Genomic DNA, 17,714 nt, shown 5'->3' on the forward strand with positions numbered 1-17,714 from the left:
GGCCACTACCGGCTGACATGTGAGCCAATTAATTTCTTTACACAGCTCAAATAATTGTTTGTTTTTGCTTTATCCACGACTTAAAGTAAAAAGCGTGGGAGCGTATATGATTTCCACTTTCAAAACATAAGGCACTTAGCTAAAAATAGCAGCATTATTCCGGGAAACAATAGGAAATGTCTCATGGTATGGTTTTTGCTCCGAGCAGAAAATGCACCGTAGATAAATGATGAGAAATTTTCACGCGATCTTACCAGAACAAATCGGAGGCAGGAAATCGCTAACCAAAGCGTACTTGCTACCAGCATCGACAAAAAGAAGTGCGTTTTGCATCATTTCACTGCGTTGAGCTGAAGCAAACCGCAAATTAAGCAACTTTTAGGGATGTCACCAGTGTTTGTAACGATGCATCCCTGATTCTTGTTGAAAATACTTGGTTAGTTTTTTGAATAGGTAAGCTAGAAAAAATATTTCCCAGACAAGATGGAATCTCATCTGAAGTTGCTAGTCTCAGCCTGTCAATCATTTTATGAGAGTCATTGGCACTTAGAAGCACATCACCAGTACACTCAACCACATTGCTGCACGCCATTGATCGCACGCTTATAAACATCGTTAGCAAAAAAAACTGCAATTGGTAAACAGTACATTATCCCAGGACAAGGGGAAACTTCTCAGCACACTAGCACAGGGACTGCAACAGGGGCACAGCACGCTATCGGGGGACTGCAACGACAAGCGAGGAAGGTAACACCAACAGAAACTGCAACTGGAACCGGCACCACATCAAAGTGTGAGCAAAAGGAAACGTTATCTTTTAAATGGATGGACAATAAAGGAACAATATCTGAATAAGTTGTTACAAGACAGCCATCAGAACAGAGAAACAACCAACCAGATGGAACGTACAGTGAAAAGATTTTATTAATGGCTACCAATGAATAATTCGAAAAACGTTAGCACATCACGATACAATTACAGTGACCCATTATCTCACATCACCAACAAGAGCACGGCAACACAGCACATGTTCGACACAGTTCAGCACCAATATCACATTACGGAGACTCACGCCGCCCCCGAACAGCACAATACCCGGGAGACGGTGACGGAGACGGCAGCACAGCTCGGCACAGCACAGCACACAGCAGTCCTCGACCGGGCGCGGTCCTCACTCACTCGGACGCCGCTCGCGACTCGACACGGCAGCGTGCGCGCGACTGACTGCGGCGGCGGCGACACGGCGCCAGCGACCGCGCGGCCGCCGCCGCGCCGCTCTCAGCCAATCAGAGCACCGGCTGCGTGAGACGGCGGCCCGGTCACGGCACGGCCGGACCTCGCCGGATAGTCCGACCCTCAGCGGGCTATGTCGGGTCATTGGGGGTCGGATCACCCCTCTGTGTGATTTTGAGGTCGGGTCTGTTTGTCTCTATGAATGTGTAACCTCTGAGCAGATCTGTTGCCGACAATGTATGCCACACGCTGACACCAACCCGTGTGCTCCGACGACATTTGGTTCCGCTCGGCGGACCGCCGCTATCCAGGCCGTATCTAATGAGTCGCCGAGATGACACCGAGATATACATATGTATCTCTCAGCGCTACCGTGAGACCTGCTGGTGGTTCCTATAGACCACCGGCTACTGGCTTCTGAGATTATATATCGATCCCAGTAAATGGTAATGTTATTGATTGTATTTTGAAAGTGTCGTTCATGGGTCGTTGACACGAGAGAATCCATTTCAAAGTGGAATCCATCTCTAACATTAGCAATGAAGAGTCAAGAAACCTGAGCTTTAATTCAATGACGGAAACAAAAGAGCAGTTTTATGGGGCTTTAATTAATACGACATTGAATAGGGTAAAGTAAAAGTGAAGAGCTCTTCCGCTTTGGTCCAGTAGAAATTACTCACATCTGCGCTGAACGTGGTGGACGACCGGAGACTGAAGGTGCTCTCCGGTCCGAGCACCACGAACTTGTGACGTCGGCAGCTGCCCGCGGGCGTCATCGTCAGGTTCGTCTGAAAACGCATCACGCCGGAGGAAAACTGAATTAGCGAGCTCAACGCCATGGCGAGCACATTTCGTTACACACGGAATACATCCTACGCATTATCTTTGTGAAGAGGCATTGAGTTTCAATACAACCACGACTGTAATAAAGACATACTATATATAACTACATCGACATTTTCCGCATCATATGGTCTGTCTGAGCAAAGGGCAAAGGACTTTCTTGAACAGTACTCCGCTTAGTAGGCATCGAATAGCATTGGAAAATAAATATACTTTAAAACATTATAAAAGATGCATAAATAAAACAGTTGGCCGTGACATGACAGCATCACGAGAAGGTAGGTGTAAACTGCAAACCGAACTAAAGAGAGTGAGTCAATTATACATTAGCGTCGCCACGGGGGGGGGGGGGGGGCAAGCGGGGCAGCTTGCCCCCCCCAACCTCGGACCGGGCACCCCCTGAGATCAATACAGATCCGATGAGATTTTGGAGTCGGGGAAAAATGGGGGTACCTTTCTAAGAATGCCTGTGAGGTCAGACTCTGTTGGAGCGTGCAGTTCAAACCAAAGTCAGAGTCGCAGTCGCCAAAATCTTCAAGACTCCGACTCCAGACTCGGAAATGTCAATGCCATGATTCATGCCATGTTCCTAGTTGGTTCTGTATTACATTTTGTAGCTGATTTTCATAAATTTTGGAGTGCTGACACATAATTTTCGTTCAAAGCGTGACAAGAAATCTTCGGGGCCTTTCTCAACTCTCGTCAAATGTCTGCGACAGGCACAAGTACCGTTCAAGTGCCGCAGGGCTCATGAGCCTGCTTTTCACACAGGCTCCTAAGGAGCTCCACTGAGCTCTAAGAAGCTTTCGGAGGGCCCAAACCGGCCTCTGAGAGTCCCACTGGTGTCCATGTTCTCTAGAGGGCCCATACAGGTATCTTTGAGGACATTATACATACGTAGACCTCTGAAGGGCCACACGAATCTTTGAGGATGCCTTCGAAAATTTCTGAAAACCTCAACTGGCCTATGATAGTTCAGCCGAACTTTTGAGGCGACAGACTTTACTAAACCCCAACCCGGCATCTGAGGGGTCACAACTCACGTGTCCCTCTGAGAGCCGCAACACATGTTTCTTATGTCCCTAACAACGTAGGGTCCTTAAGGATTCGACACAGACCCCGACGGTTCACACTGTTGTTCGAGGGCTCCAGGCTCACCCTGGGCCTAGTCTCTTAGCGCCCGCCGCCCACACTGGCTTCTGAAAGCTCGTGTGCCCTAAAGGGCTTTCCGGGCCCACCTTAGGCTCGGAAAGCCCTAAAGCACCACATACACGTAAATATTTGGGGTGACCCACGCCGATCTCCGGGATCCTAAGCAGGCTTCTGAGAGTCCACACTGACCCTCAGTGGCCTGAAATGGCCTGGAAGTCGCAATCCTATCTCTACGGGATCCCTTGCCGCTATCCCGTGCGTAACTTTTGGTTCCGTTAAATATTTTTGGTCGCGTTTGCAGCGCTTCCCTTCACTCGAAAAACCAGAACCTTTTTGTTCACACTCGAGTGAACAAAACACTTCTTCTCACTGCAGCAAGGATGAATGATGTACTTCCGATTCACACTTCCGACATTCTCTCTCAGTCTCCGCCGAATGCCCAATTCTTAGCTACAATCGGCGGCTGGGATAAGCCCTATGCATTTCACGTAAAACCTCGGCATGCATGCGTGAATGGAGGTTTTAGCGAGGTGATCCGATTCAAATGGAGCGTTTTTCACCTTCTTCTGGGTAATGATCATGAGCGACGAGAGTCTGCACAGGGGCCCTCTGCAGTGCGTCGGCAATCGCAGCCACTGTAATTCTAACGGTCGTTTTTGTCCAGAAATTTCAAACTTTTGATTTTTTTTTTGTAAAAAAAAATACATGCTATAGCTAGAAGGAAAACTTTGTCACCATCGGATTCCTCGCACCATTGCGCGTCGAATGATACGTAAAACGAGTGAGTAACGGCTTGCCCCCCCCCCCCCCCCCCAACCGAAAATGTCTGGCGACGCCTATGCAATTATACGATATTTGATTCGAAACATTCAGGGAAAAATATTCAGGCACACAGTCGTGAACTTTTATGCTCACAGCAAGTTTAACATAAGGCTTAACGCACCTTTCAACATTTGCGGTTGCAAGAAATCATGAACAATACGTCGCTGTACATTTCCTCTGAAAGGGTGGTGGGAACACCCCATGAAAGATAATCTTTTCTCATGGCAGTGCACCTTTTCCAAATAGAGAAGCTAAATGCGACTTAAATTGACATCAACATCCTGGGCATGTCCTGGGTAAGTATTAGTGGTGTCAATCGGAACTTGAATCTTCGGAATTCCGATTTTGTCCAATGTCCAATTCGGAATTTGGTTGGACAATGACAGCAGGCTTTGGACAACTTGGGACAATCGCTTGGCACACCTCAACATTCTTAAAAAGTAATCGTGTTTAACATTGATTGGCTATTAGAAAGCTCAGCTTTCGATATGATTAACACTTTTGAGCTGGTAACGATACATTAAAAGCAAATTAAATAACAGTGTTGAGTGTAAACTATTGCGTAGATGTCGGACATCTTTGGACAAATGGCTGGCTTGGACGTTTTTGGACGGACAGTTGACGTAAGTATTGGACGTTGGACGGACATTGGACATACGTTTTCTGAAATTGACACCACTAGTAAGTATCTACCTATTATATCTGTTACCAAGCACGAAACAATAAACATCGTAAAATAATGACCTTTTGACTTTAATAACAAAAAGCATGTCTCTTCGATTTAATTGATGACAAAATTTATGCGATCGTTCCAGTGTCATTTTGCAGAAAAGACTGAAAAACTGGCTTATAATAATGCATTTTTTCCGGCATACCGATAACTTGGACCTATGACATCCAGCCTCTATACGTAAATCTACACGTTAAAATATCATCAATATGCAAAGAACATTCCTTTAGTTTTATTTTACCTGGGACCATTTACATATTTAATTTTGCCTTTGCCTTGAAACAAGACATTTGGGTTGACCGTTTCATTTTTGTCACTATCTAGCTGCTTTAGCATGCGTTTTTCTGCTCTGTTTGTTTCTTCATAACTGTTTACCTATGGTTGTCACACAGTTTGATTGGAATCCCCGGACTGATGTGACCGTGACAGGCTAGAGCGGTGGCCGGTCGCGGCACCCTTATTTGGTCGGCCGGTGGACCGTGGCAGGGCCCGAGTTACGCACCGACCCACAGCGTCTCTGACAGGCCTGACGGTCCGGTCACCTCGATCTGCGCGAGCTCCCAGGACACAGGTGGCACGGGCTCACAGGACGCAGTAGCGGTCTTATAGAGAACATGGTAGGAGGGCTCACAGAACATGTAGATTTACTCAAAGGACACAGAGGCCGCCAGGAGTAGAAAGCGGACAAGACAAACGGACTGACAAACGAGAGTCTAACAGCTGCTTGGCAGAATAACGTCTAAAAAATTAGCAATCCGTATGACCAGAGATAGCCACACCGACACAGAACGGATGCTGGACCCTTGTTCCACAGAACAGACGCTCGGCCTGAGATGCGAGAACTTTGCAAATACGCGTCGAGCTGACACCGTGTTACACCGTGTCAACTAGACCACACACCTCTGTCATTGTGACAGATGACAGACTGTCGTTGTGACAGATGACAAGCTGTGACAAGCTGTGACAGATGACGGGTTGTACACTGGAGGTCCGGGGAACACGTTCCCATGGGACGCAGACTCTGCACTGCAACATTCACTTTCAGCAGATATTTTATCCTCACACAGAAATATGACATACTGCAAGCAAATACAAGCTGAGCTATCATGCTTTCCTTGATACGGTACAAATATTGTCTTTTGTGTTACTGGTGTTACTCAATACTCATAACACGCATATTAGTCAACTGCTAAAAAAAATCTTATGCGGGGCTTTACAGACCATTCTGACAAGTTTATCTTTTTATATTTTTACGTTTAAGCAATTTGATTTTATGTATGCAAGTGAATATATAATAATTATGTTCTCAATCGTGACGAACTTACTATACCAAACTGTGGAAAAATTACACATTTCACACCAAAATCAGCTACATACACACATACATAGGCTAGGCACCTACCAAATAGGTATATATATCCGTCACCAACAAGGGGCTCTTAATTGGAAAGAGGTAGGCATAAAGTGAGTGTATGGCATGACGGATACAGACTTCATACGTGTGCAAGACCACTTAAAATAAACGGACACCCCAATGCCATGGCGTTAGCGTTTATCGTCATAGACACTTCTACGTAACATTACATTTAAATAGAAATCCACAAACCACAGTCGCGGAGCCAGAGACCTAAGCTATAACGTTTTTCTCGAGCCATGAGACTGGGTACCACTGACAATTGTTGTCGGTTGTTAATACATGCTAAAAATCTGCACCAGCTGCAAGTGAAAGGCGTCCGTGGACTTTTTTCGTTATGATTTGGTGCAGATTGCAGCTTTGAAGGACGGCGACACAGCATCCAAAGATGACAGGCATGTGATAGAGCCGCGGTGCTTATCATGGACACTTTAACAGTTAACACAGATATAGATAAAAAAATATCCTAACACGTAATTGAGTATTGTTAACGAGGCGTCTCTACAAACTTAATTAACATTTAAACGGTACCTATCCAAAAATCATATGTGAATGAATAAGAAAGCATACCTGTGATAGACTAGCTTAAGTCCAGTACCTACTTACGCACAGTTACCTTGTAAATAAATGCCAAAGAGAGCAAATAAGTATGTGTGTAGTTGATTAATTATTATGTAAAGACATAGAAATAATAAAAAACGTTTGATTATATAAATATTAGAAATAAATTGTTTCAAATACATGATACATTTATTACGCTCGATTTCCCGTCCTCTCCTCACCATGCCGATATCCAATAAGAATCCACCGCGGTAGTTACACGGATCGCGTCAGAAGTCCCTCCTTCTGCGGTGACGCCTTTGCAGCACCATACCACTGCCCTGCCGGCCCCCTGCACCCTATTCGGGAGGGTGCACCGGTCGCCGGGGACGAGCACGGAGCGTCGCGGTCCGGCGGGCTCTCAGATCGGACTGGGGACCGGCGGACGGACGGTGGGCAGCGGTCGGAGCGTCCCCCGCGGCCGGACGCAGGACGGGAGGCGTGGGGACACTCCCCCTCCCCCTCCCAGCCACACACAGAGACAGACGTGATCGGCAGGCCGGGCCGGGCAGTTTTCACATGACCAGCCATGATGGCAGAGATGGAAAGCGACAGTGTCCAGCCCGGGGAATACGGCCCTCCTTCGGTCAGGACAGAGAAAACGAAAGTCGCAGGACCAGTTGTTAGGTCAGTGGTGATCGGTTTCGTAAGATATGGGCGACTATTATCGTATAGAGGAACACATAGGCGGAAGATGCGGATTATTTTCAGATGTCTCATTAAAGATATTACGAAATAATCGTTTATCACCTTTGAGTTTTTGTGCTATAAATGTAAATGCAGTTTGTTTTCATTTGTTAGTATGAGCCGGAAAGGCTCCACTCAATTTTTTCCTTGAATCATAGTTTGTCTTACTAAACAAGATAAGCATTTCCTTGAATATGAATAGACGATTCAATGCAACATGCACACCGTTCGCAATAAATACCGAAGTCGCAAGATTTTACATGCTTCAGAACGGGCGATGGTTGTGAAAATAAGCCAAGCGCTGCACGAGCCGCCTTGCCGCGTGGTTTATGTGCCAATAACGACGAACGAGCCGCGCGTGCTTCACGGATGGCTCATAAATTTGCCTTCAGCGGTCGACGACCCAGTCATTTCGCTGAGCGTCTGTCAGCGGCAGCGTCTTGCAATCAGACAGCCGGGTGCAATGGTGTCAACCCGCAGAAGTATAGGCAACCCCATTGTTATATTTTTTCTTCTTCAGAACGTGCGCAATGCTAAAAATATCAAAATATGGCGGTTATTACGCATACAAAATATGGTAAATATATTTTGTGTAAGGCATGTTTGTGCCATTAGCATTTTTAGGATGAAATCAGGTTACCAAAGGCAGTTGCAATCAAAGATTTGCACTTAACATTTTGATGTTCAATGAAAAGAAGCAAAAGACACAAGAGTTAGTGACCCAAGTAGGTACCTAAAACGTAGATAACTTATATCTATCATTATTATACCTACTTCTTTCCTATCTTTCTCATTATTCAGTTTATCGATATTGCTTTTCAGATATACCTAATTGGATAGTCAGGTAAAGGCGGTTATTAAACGAACTTTTTTCATTAAAGGGACCCTCCCACCTTAACATTAGTTTTGAGTTGAGATAGCCAAATTGGTGGCCATGGCCTGCAAATACCGGTTTGGGCACTCACAACATCGAAAAATGCTTTAATTCGAAGATATGGAATTTCAAACTTGCAGTTTTCGGATTCTAAGGGGCTAATGCATTGGAATGCCCCCTTAGAATTTGTGACGTCAGCGGAGATCTATTTATTTTTAAATCTTAGACTAAAACCATCGCTAACACGTGGTGGTATACGCTGCTTTGCGCGCAACGTCTGCCGCATTTTAAGGCTGCCAAATTATTGCTTCCAAATAAAGTCGCTAGTAACAGGGGAGATCCCAAAAAGTAAACAAAAGTAAAAGCCTAATATCTTGAAAACCAGTGAATATTTTTTTGTGAAATTTGGTAGATATTCGTTTCCGCTCTTTCTAAACCAAGAGACATCACTTTTATGCCAATTCATTAACTTTTTTGAAGGTGGGAGGGTCCCTTTAAACACGCTGAGAAACGTTAATTACCTACTGTTGACTGTCAGTACCTATTCGGGTTTTAAAATTAGATTATTTTATCTTTGATTGTTCTGATTATAATATACCCAAGGTTGAAATAAAATCAACGTCTATAGACGTATATTTCGAGTTTAATGCATAAGTACTAGGTAGTGCTATGAATTAGCACATTCATACCTATAATTAGTAGGGGAAGTTGGGGCAATGCCGGAGTTGGGGCAAAGCCGAAATTCGAGATATTTCGAAAATCGTAAGACATGGATGCCACCTGTCAGTGATGCTCTGAAGCTTAAGTGACTACAATTATCGCATGTTTGTTACGAGTCGTCATTCGGAATACTTCGACTGTGAGGGCGCCAAGAGCGTTTTCAAGGTACGTTTCCCTTGTACTACATGCGCCTTTGAAGCTGCATTTTTTACTCATTATGCCACCGTTTGTCTGGCCAATTCGGTCAAGTAATCTTTAGCATGTCTTTGCATAAGTGTGCTGCCTATTTGAAATTTATACAGCACGTTGAAAAGTTATGGGCCTGCAAATGAAAGTATGGCTGGCTGGGGTAATGCCGAAAACGTGCGATTACGCACGTGTTAAGCCGGGTTCACACCGGTTTTCCGGTCCGGAAATATTCCGTCTGCCGGGCCGGCACCAAAATGTTGAAATTGTCGCTAGATGTCAAAAAAGTCGCTAGAACCGGAAAACCGGAAAGTCGAGCCGGAAATGTCATAATCATCAACCATCAAGTACGATAAGTAGGTACCAAGCAATCTCGCGAATTATTTTGAAATCGAACATACTTGTGTGACGGCTTTACAAGTCCCTGATGCAGTTCCACCCAACCGAAAATCATCCATACTTCACTGGTAGGTATATTAGCAAGATTAATACAATTTAACATTTACAGCATGCGGGCTGGGTATCGACAAAAAGACACTAATAAATTTCAATCGCGCTTTGGCTGTTGTTGGTTTAAAAACACTTGCGAACAAAGAGGAATTGAGGGCTGGGCAGGGCGCATTAGAGACGGCGAGCTTGATATTACGCTTGCTGATGTAGATGGCTGGGTCTCAAAATCGGTCATCTGACTCTCACTGAACTCTACTGCCATAACCCGCGCCCCGCTGGGGGTCCTAAATTTCCACGCCTTGCTGGTGGGGGTGTTTAACATCCCCCCTTTTAACTCGGCTCCTGGGCCACGTAGCGATACGGGGAAGGCGGCGTTCGAAAGAGTGTCAAAATTAATGACGAAATTAATTCGGTCACTTTTTTTTGGTCAAATCAAAGGTCAGGTCACCAGAGGTAATGAAAAGCCGAATTTCACCGATTTTCAGGTAGAATGTCGACGATTTACAACAAGCCAACGCATAACTTGGCATCAGTTTTCTCCCAGCGACTTATAATGGGGGGGGGGGGGGGGTCACAAAATTGACCTGACCTTAGGTCACCGATATCAAAATTCCGAGATAATTATTTATTTAAATTGTGTACATATTGTTGCCCTTATCAATCGCTGAGAGTTTCAAAGAGGTCGGTCGCTCGATGTAGCATATGTAAGACGTTGAAACTTTGTATGAGGTGGAGGTCACTTGAAGTGATCTGGTGACCTGACCTTAAGTGACCTTGGTCTACAATTTTTACATGTGCAGAAAAGATGCATGATAAGGTGTGCCAAAAACAGCCGCCGTTTTTGAGATGTTCGCGAAAAACCGCAGGGAGGGTTCAAATATCCCCCCCCCACCCCCAGCAGGGCGCGGGATAATATCCTTGGCATTCAGTACCATCGTATTTCCTGAATCTTCTACTTGCGATTGAATGGCAAAACTGCCTCCACCCTCCCGAGCTGCTATGTGCTTGTGAAAAGGGCATCGAGGACAAAGAAGTGTTGTCAGCGCGTCTTGTAGAATGTAGATTTCAGAATATGCTTGGCTGGCTCCACTTCGTAGACGACGGAAGTTATCAATACGTATATTGTGCTACCTGTCCTGCGGCCGGCTCCAGCGCTTGATAATCTCTTCTGCAGATACTGGCTCCGCTCCTTCTACAACTAGCGCGTCCGCAATGTTGTTCCACAAATTCGCCCTTTTCACCGCTTCCTTATAATATTTTTTTTATTATAAAGTCATGGATATTTTCCAACCAATGAAATTAATTTATAATTTGAAAAGGCCATGAGTCATGTGAAATACAAAAACAGAAATGTAGCTATCACTCCGTTTGAGTTGCAAATGTTTTGAAACAAAAATGAAACGCCGTCAAATTTACGCTTGAATTTTATATTCTCGTAAAAAATCGCGAGACTATTAGGGCACCGTTGGTTAAATTGGTCCTGTAGCGCTGAAACATAACATTATTTCCCTCGTGCCTTAATTTCATATCACAAACGGTGGCTATCCGGCAAGGCAAAAGTTGAGATGATTTCAACTTTTTGCCGGACCGGAAAATCTGGCTCTCCGGCCTGCCGGACCGGTCAAAAGAAGTTGCCAGATTTGCCGGTTCACACCAGTTTTCAATTTTCCGGCACGGAATTGGCCATTTTTCCGGCCCGGCAGACGGAATTTTGCCGGTCCGGAATCCGGTGTGAACCCGGCATTAAAAGCACGCTACGTGGACTTTACTGCTGTAGAATAGCAACGCGTATTTTTAGTCACACAAATTACACTTTCAACCGACACAACGGCCTGTTAACTATAAGGAATGATTTACCTGGCATTTTCTTATTATATCACACAATTATAACTTCCAGTGTGCACCGCGTCCTCAAGCTCTTGAAACGTGTGTCAGCTTTGATGAATTCTGGATAAAGTTTGAGATAAAATGGCAAAACATCAATGTCGGCATTCCCCGTAGATCATTTCTCCCATTTTCGGCTTTCCCCGCAGTCCGGGGCAACGCCGAAAAAGTCACTTCTTTGATATTTTTAGTTTGTGCGCTTAACGGTATGCGAATTCATCAAATGCGCCTGGTATGTTTGAAAGGCAAAAGACTGGCCTCTCGAATGACGCCAACAAGAATAGCGTATGTTGTCTACCCTGCGTGCTACGGGCGTCAGAAAAAAAAGTCTTCGGCGTTCCCCCAACTTCCCCTACGAATTGCTATGAATTAGCACGTTTTTAGTGCTAATTCATACGACGGACGATTTAATTATAAACACTATTATTTTGTTTCATTATTTTGTTTTAAGTTGACGCAAAAAGATATTTAAATTTTACTTGCTTTCCAAATGCCTCACACGCTGTATTCAATAACTCATATAAGTCAATTGATTATAATAACCACGATAATTTTTCGTTTTTATTTCAGCATGACCCTACGAAAAAAAGCATCGGTGAAAAATGGATGCAACCTAAAATAAATAGGATAAAATTGGAAAGCATAGGTATTATGTTTATATATAACTATATCATTGATGTCAGCGGTCTAGTCGCATAGACATTTGGACTTACCTTAGCATATCGTTGCTGTGCAGCTTCCGGATTTAGTACGGTGCTCTGAACTTCTGTGCGGTGAGTTGTCGCTGGGAGTACAGCAGGAGAGCTCTCACTCGACGGTCCACGCGAGGACTCTCGCTCGGGTGTCCACCAAGGAGTCTCTCTCGGGTGTCCACCACGGGGTCTCACTCAGCCGTCCACTCAGGGGCCGTGGAATCCCACGATACGTCGGCAGCCGCCACCGCCCACCGGAATTCACACTCTCAGCTGCTACCACGGTACTCTCCCAGCCGGTTTAGGGCACTCTCCCAGCCGACTTAGGATGTTCTCCCATCGGCTTAGGGAGCTCCCCAGCCGCCCCGGCCGCCGGACCGACTCCTCCGTCCGTCCCGTGCCCCACTGTGAGCGTGCAGTGTGGCACTTGACGCCGTTCTGTCGTCTGCCGCCGGCCCGCCCTCGGCCGGCGCCTCGGTCACGGGCGAGCGGCGCCGACTCCGCGCCGCGCCCTCCAGCCGACACCTCGCGCCCGGACCGTGTCACGGGCGTCACGGGCCGCGGTCCTACAGCGTCCCAGTGTGACGTCGCGCCGGGAGCGTCACGGGCGCCGTGGTGCGCGCCGGGACCCGCTGTCAGTGGCGGCCGGGACCCGCTGTCAGTGGCGGCCGGGACCCGCTGTCAGTGGCGGCCCTCCCGCCGCGTGGCGCTCAGAGACCTGCGGAGTGTGAACAGTCTTCTGAGCGCCTCACACGGTCCAGGGGATGTCACACTGAATCTACCAGTTTCTGTTGAATTTAACAAAGACTGTGAACGATGGCTCACGTCTGGAACGGTGCCGTACATATGTCCGTCTGCTGAACGCTAGGCACAACCGTTCATGGCTTCTTTATGAAATACACTTTCTGGGAATTGTGCACCAGTACCTAAATTAAGAAATTAGGAGTGCCCCGAGACGTGGCGTCTATAGAGTGTTGAATAGCACTGCATAAGCTTAACCGCAACGTACTAAAATGTGCCTTCTCAAAGATAGGGTCTGTGTATAAATGGCGGAAGGCACCCGCCAGCCATATCAGATGACTTCCAAGTCGAGGCGAGCTTCCTCTCTGGATTCGAAGTTTCGTCTCCGAAATATTATACAATACTCGGTGTAAGCACAAACCTGACTGCAGTAAGTACTAAGTACCCACCTCTTAGTGTGTGCAAAAGTGCAGAGCAGAAAGTACCCCCCCTTTTCGTTTGTTCAGCAGTACTCGAATGGTAAAAGTATGTAGGCAGGAGTAACATCGTTAAAGATCCCCGCCGTAATAAATCGCCCCATCGATAGGTATACTCGTATATCGCTTTATTGTTAGAACATAGGTGTATCGCCGCTAGCCTGTGACGTACCGATAATTAAAACTTTTGCAAGTGCGCATGCTGTACCTACTTAGTACTTACGTCTTATAAAATAAGTCTTATAAATATACATACCTACGGGGGGGGGGGGGCACACCATAATACAAATCAACCTAGGGTACCCCAAATCTAGCTTTCTCACCAGAGTTTAGGCCACTTATTTTTCATCCACTGGTTTTTTAACAAAAAAGAAAACATTTGCAAAAAAGTGCGGTATTCCGTCTCAAAGTTGTGGGGGCACCGCCCCCACGGCCCCAGAGTTGGAGGGGGGGGGGGCAAGCTGCTCCCACTGCCCCCCGTTCCCGCGCCTATGTAAACAAGTCATTTTGGATCAGTTAACGGTGTTATGAAAAATCAGCTTCTTGAAATAAAAAGTTCACTTTGCAGGTAGGTACCTATAACTACCTAAAAGCGGTAGCTTCTAGGTACATACTCTTGGTCAATAATTATTATGAATGAACAAGGACCCTTAAGTAAACGGTTAACTTCAATAAACGGTCACTTCTAACAAACACCGCATACCGGTCATTCTACACTGTAAACCAAATCTACAAGTTGGCTCCTTGTTACAAGTTTGGTTCCAATTCGCATAGGCGTCACCTTGTCGATTCACCAACCCCAGGCATGTTGGCCAGCAAACTAACAGTTTGTCTACAAGTTTGGTTCCAATTCGCATAGGCGTCACCTTGTCGATACCTTGTCGATTCACCAACCCCAGGCTTGTCGGCCAACAAACTAACAGTTTGTCTACAAGTTTGGTTCCAATTCGCATAGGCGTCACCTTGTTGAGTACTAGTCTGGGCCTTGTAAACCTACCAACTTCTGGATAGGTATAGCCGTTTCCTTGTCGGTTCAACAACCCCTGGTTTGTTGATGAACTAGCCTTTGACTGGGCATTGCTAGTTTACAAATTGTCAACAAGTAAGTGTACTAACGCTCAGTTCGAACTTGTTCTTCCTTACAATCGCTTTGTTTGCGTTGATAACCTTAAGAACTTACGATTCGCGTTCGTTTTCAATTGCCACGATACTGATTCAGGAAATATTTTCTATACGGACAGGTCATTTTTTGGCTGGAAGTGGTGCACAAAACCATGACTGGCATCAGTTATTGCTCAAAGGCTTGCGCTGACAAGAAACGAAATACTGATGGGTTATATAATCGATGAATGCATACACCACATCCATTCGGAAGTTTCTGGAATCATTAGTATTTATTACGGTCACGTACCTACATCACGTAGTATGTGATTAATACTATTGACTGGAGACAATTCCAAGTGCATTTTTTCGAATGGATGTGGTAAATGCATGAGGTAGGTATACCTATCGTGCACCGTCAGCATATAAGTCTTTGAAGCAAGAACTGCTGCGTATGTGGAAGAACATGGTTTTGTGCATCGCATCAAGCCAGAAGTATAACATGCCCGTATGACGAATATTTCCACATTGACCATAACAATCATGGCAGTTGCACGATCACGCAGATAATTCGAATAAATCATGATCGCCAACCAGATTAGCTTTTACAGCCCATATATGTCTATCAGTTAAGTTAAAAATACATAGAGTTGAATTAAAGGCAAATAAATGTATTTATATATAAAAAACACCGACCGCAAAACATCTGCTCACATGTGCATGCAAAGGTCTGGCCCACTTACATTGCGCGCGCAGGGGAAGGGAGGCGTCTCGACCGCGGGTATAGGCACGATTAGTGCGTCCCGCAGGCCAGAGCGGGCCTCACTCACAGCACGAACACCACAGTTCACAGATTTCACTTTTTACTGCACAAATGCTGGAACAGCCCTCGTCGCTGATCCATGCTGCACGGCGGCCGCGCGACAACTGCTGGTTTGAACGGTTTGAAACCGCCGCGCCGGGGCCGGACGGCGACCGCTGATTGGTCCGCCAAGTCTGACGTCACGGGCGCAGCTGACCATGTGTATGCTGACCAGCTGACCAGTACAAGTTAGGCGCTGGTTAAATAACCATGCGGCAACAAGTTTCCAAAACTGGTTAAGAAACAAACGTTGAAACAAATGTAGAGTTGGTCTGGATACTGAGAAGTTGGTGTGCATAGTAACTATTGACTCGTAGTTGTCACCTGACAAGCAATGCACCAGACAACGGCTTGTTTGAAAAGTATCAGTTGGTAAACATACCAAGAGATGATTGGTTATATTACACAAGACTTGTCAATTTGGTTTACAGTGTAATGACATGTTAATTTAACCTTAGGAAACACAGTCGCTCGCACAGGCGGCGGAACTGGGAGGGCACCGGGGCACCGTGCCCCCCTTTGATTTTGGCATTTTAACCCTCGCCGGCACAGGGGAGGGGTAGATGCAACCCCCCCTAAGATTTTTCGCGAATAACTCGCGCAAAAAGCGGCCGATCGCAACGAAACTTTCAGTACCCTCGCATTGATCAATTTTACACCTACCCTGAAAATTTCATGATCCTGACTCAAATGACCTTTGACCTGTGACCTCCTTTCCGAGACCATGTTTGGCCGGAATCGCGATTCGGCGTAGGTCGGCTCGCATTAGCCGCGCGTTTGCAAGTTTTTCGTGGTTTCATACGTTCAAACATGTGATTTGATGTTGTTCCCATGCATTAGGGTGGGTGTCAAGGTCACCTGAAGGTCAGGTCAGGTCATTGACCTTTGGTGACCTCGGTTCACTTTTTCGAGTTTTACATGTTTCTAGGCTGGTTTTTGGAGCTGAATTCGAATTTAGCAGCCATTTGAACATTTACTAAGTAGTTTTGGTGCCTTCGTAACATGTAACGAAGCTGTCAGAGGTGGATGACAGGTACTATGAATATACCCGTCACGACCCCTACCGGTTGACCTGACCTGACCTGACCCGACCTGGTCTAAACGCTTAACGACATCATCTGTGATAAAAACTAACACAATATTCGTGATCATCACCCCAAAAAACCTATTAGCAGCCACACTTTACGACTTTTTAACAGGTCCCGATATTCCCGATTTTTGGGTCATTAACCTGACCTTAAAGGTCAACCGATGACCTAGGACCTTAAAATTGGGTATCATTGGCTTCCTCTTGTGACGGGCAACACGCTCGTTTTTTTTCCGCGAAGCTCTAGCTCCATCAGGGGCCAAACGCGAGGGGGGTCGTACCAACCCCCTTGTGCCCTCGAAGGACTCAAAACATTTCCTCTGCCGGCGAGGGTTAACATTAGCCCTATGGGCGTTGCATGGAAAGAATGGGACCAAAAGTCGGCAGTGCCCCCCCCCCCTTAATTGAAGGTGTTCCGCCGCTACTGGTCGCTCATGACTCATGTAAGATAAAATATGACGAGTGATCATCGCATTAATAACTAATCAGGGCTGCGGAGTCGGAGTCGGAGTCGGAGTCGGAGTCGGTCGGAGTCGACAGTTGTGACCGGAGTCGGAGTCGGAGTCGGAGTCGATTTTAGAAACCCGAGCCGGAGTCGGAGTCGGAGTCACCGAAAATCTGTCGACTCCGCAGCCCTGCTAGGTCTGCGGAGTCGGAGTCGGGAGTTGGAGTCGGTCGGAGTCGACAATTCTGCCCGGAGTCGGAGTCGGAGTCGGAGCTGGTTTTTGAAAGCCGGAGTCGGAGTCGGAGTCGGAGTCGCCGAAAATCCATCGACTCCGCAGCCCTGTAACTAATATCACCGAAGAGGCTCCTATCGAGTGCTGTTGGAAGTTGGAACCCAGAATCTTACTAGATTCAAGGTTGGAACCTTGGACTATAGGTATGTTCGACATGGCTGGACATGGCGAGGCAGAGAGAAGTTGAAAAATAGGTAGCTACCTATGTAATTTCGGGCGCTGCATTTGTGAAAATTTAAATCATCAAAATGCAGGTAATATTTGACACATTGATCGGGGATACAATACAATAGCAGAGTAGGTACCTAAATACGCATAACGATTGCAATGCTGAGCGAATAGTAAACTCCGTGATGCACATTTACTTGCTCATGTACCTACCCCCTACCTACCTATCCGAGAACATTGAACTTTTAATGATAC

At 46.1% G+C, this 17,714-nt stretch overlaps 1 protein-coding gene across 4 annotated transcripts in view; it reads right to left on the reverse strand.

The window, feature by feature from the left end:
- LOC122383042 (atrial natriuretic peptide-converting enzyme-like) overlaps nt 1-12,646 on the reverse strand; it is a 44,124-nt gene extending 31,478 nt beyond the window's left edge. The window contains exons 1-2 of one of the 4 annotated variants that reach the window (XM_043369123.1): nt 12,309-12,646; nt 1,914-2,021 (exon numbers count right to left, since the gene is read on the reverse strand). In XM_043369123.1, the coding sequence (XP_043225058.1) occupies nt 1,914-2,009 (96 nt within the window). In that variant the 5' untranslated portion in view covers nt 2,010-2,021; nt 12,309-12,646. Of the gene's footprint in view, nt 1-1,175; nt 1,229-1,913; nt 2,022-6,976; nt 7,261-12,308 lie in introns of those variants that run through there. The other 3 variants (XM_043369122.1, XM_043369124.1, XM_043369125.1) reach the window with 3 other exon arrangements.
- Nucleotides 12,647-17,714: the final 5,068 nt, after the last annotated feature.

The sequence above is a fragment of the Amphibalanus amphitrite genome, unplaced genomic scaffold, assembly GCF_019059575.1.
Source record: "Amphibalanus amphitrite isolate SeventyFive unplaced genomic scaffold, NRLGWU_Aamphi_draft 000153F_arrow, whole genome shotgun sequence".
Taxonomy (NCBI): domain Eukaryota; kingdom Metazoa; phylum Arthropoda; class Thecostraca; order Balanomorpha; family Balanidae; genus Amphibalanus; species Amphibalanus amphitrite.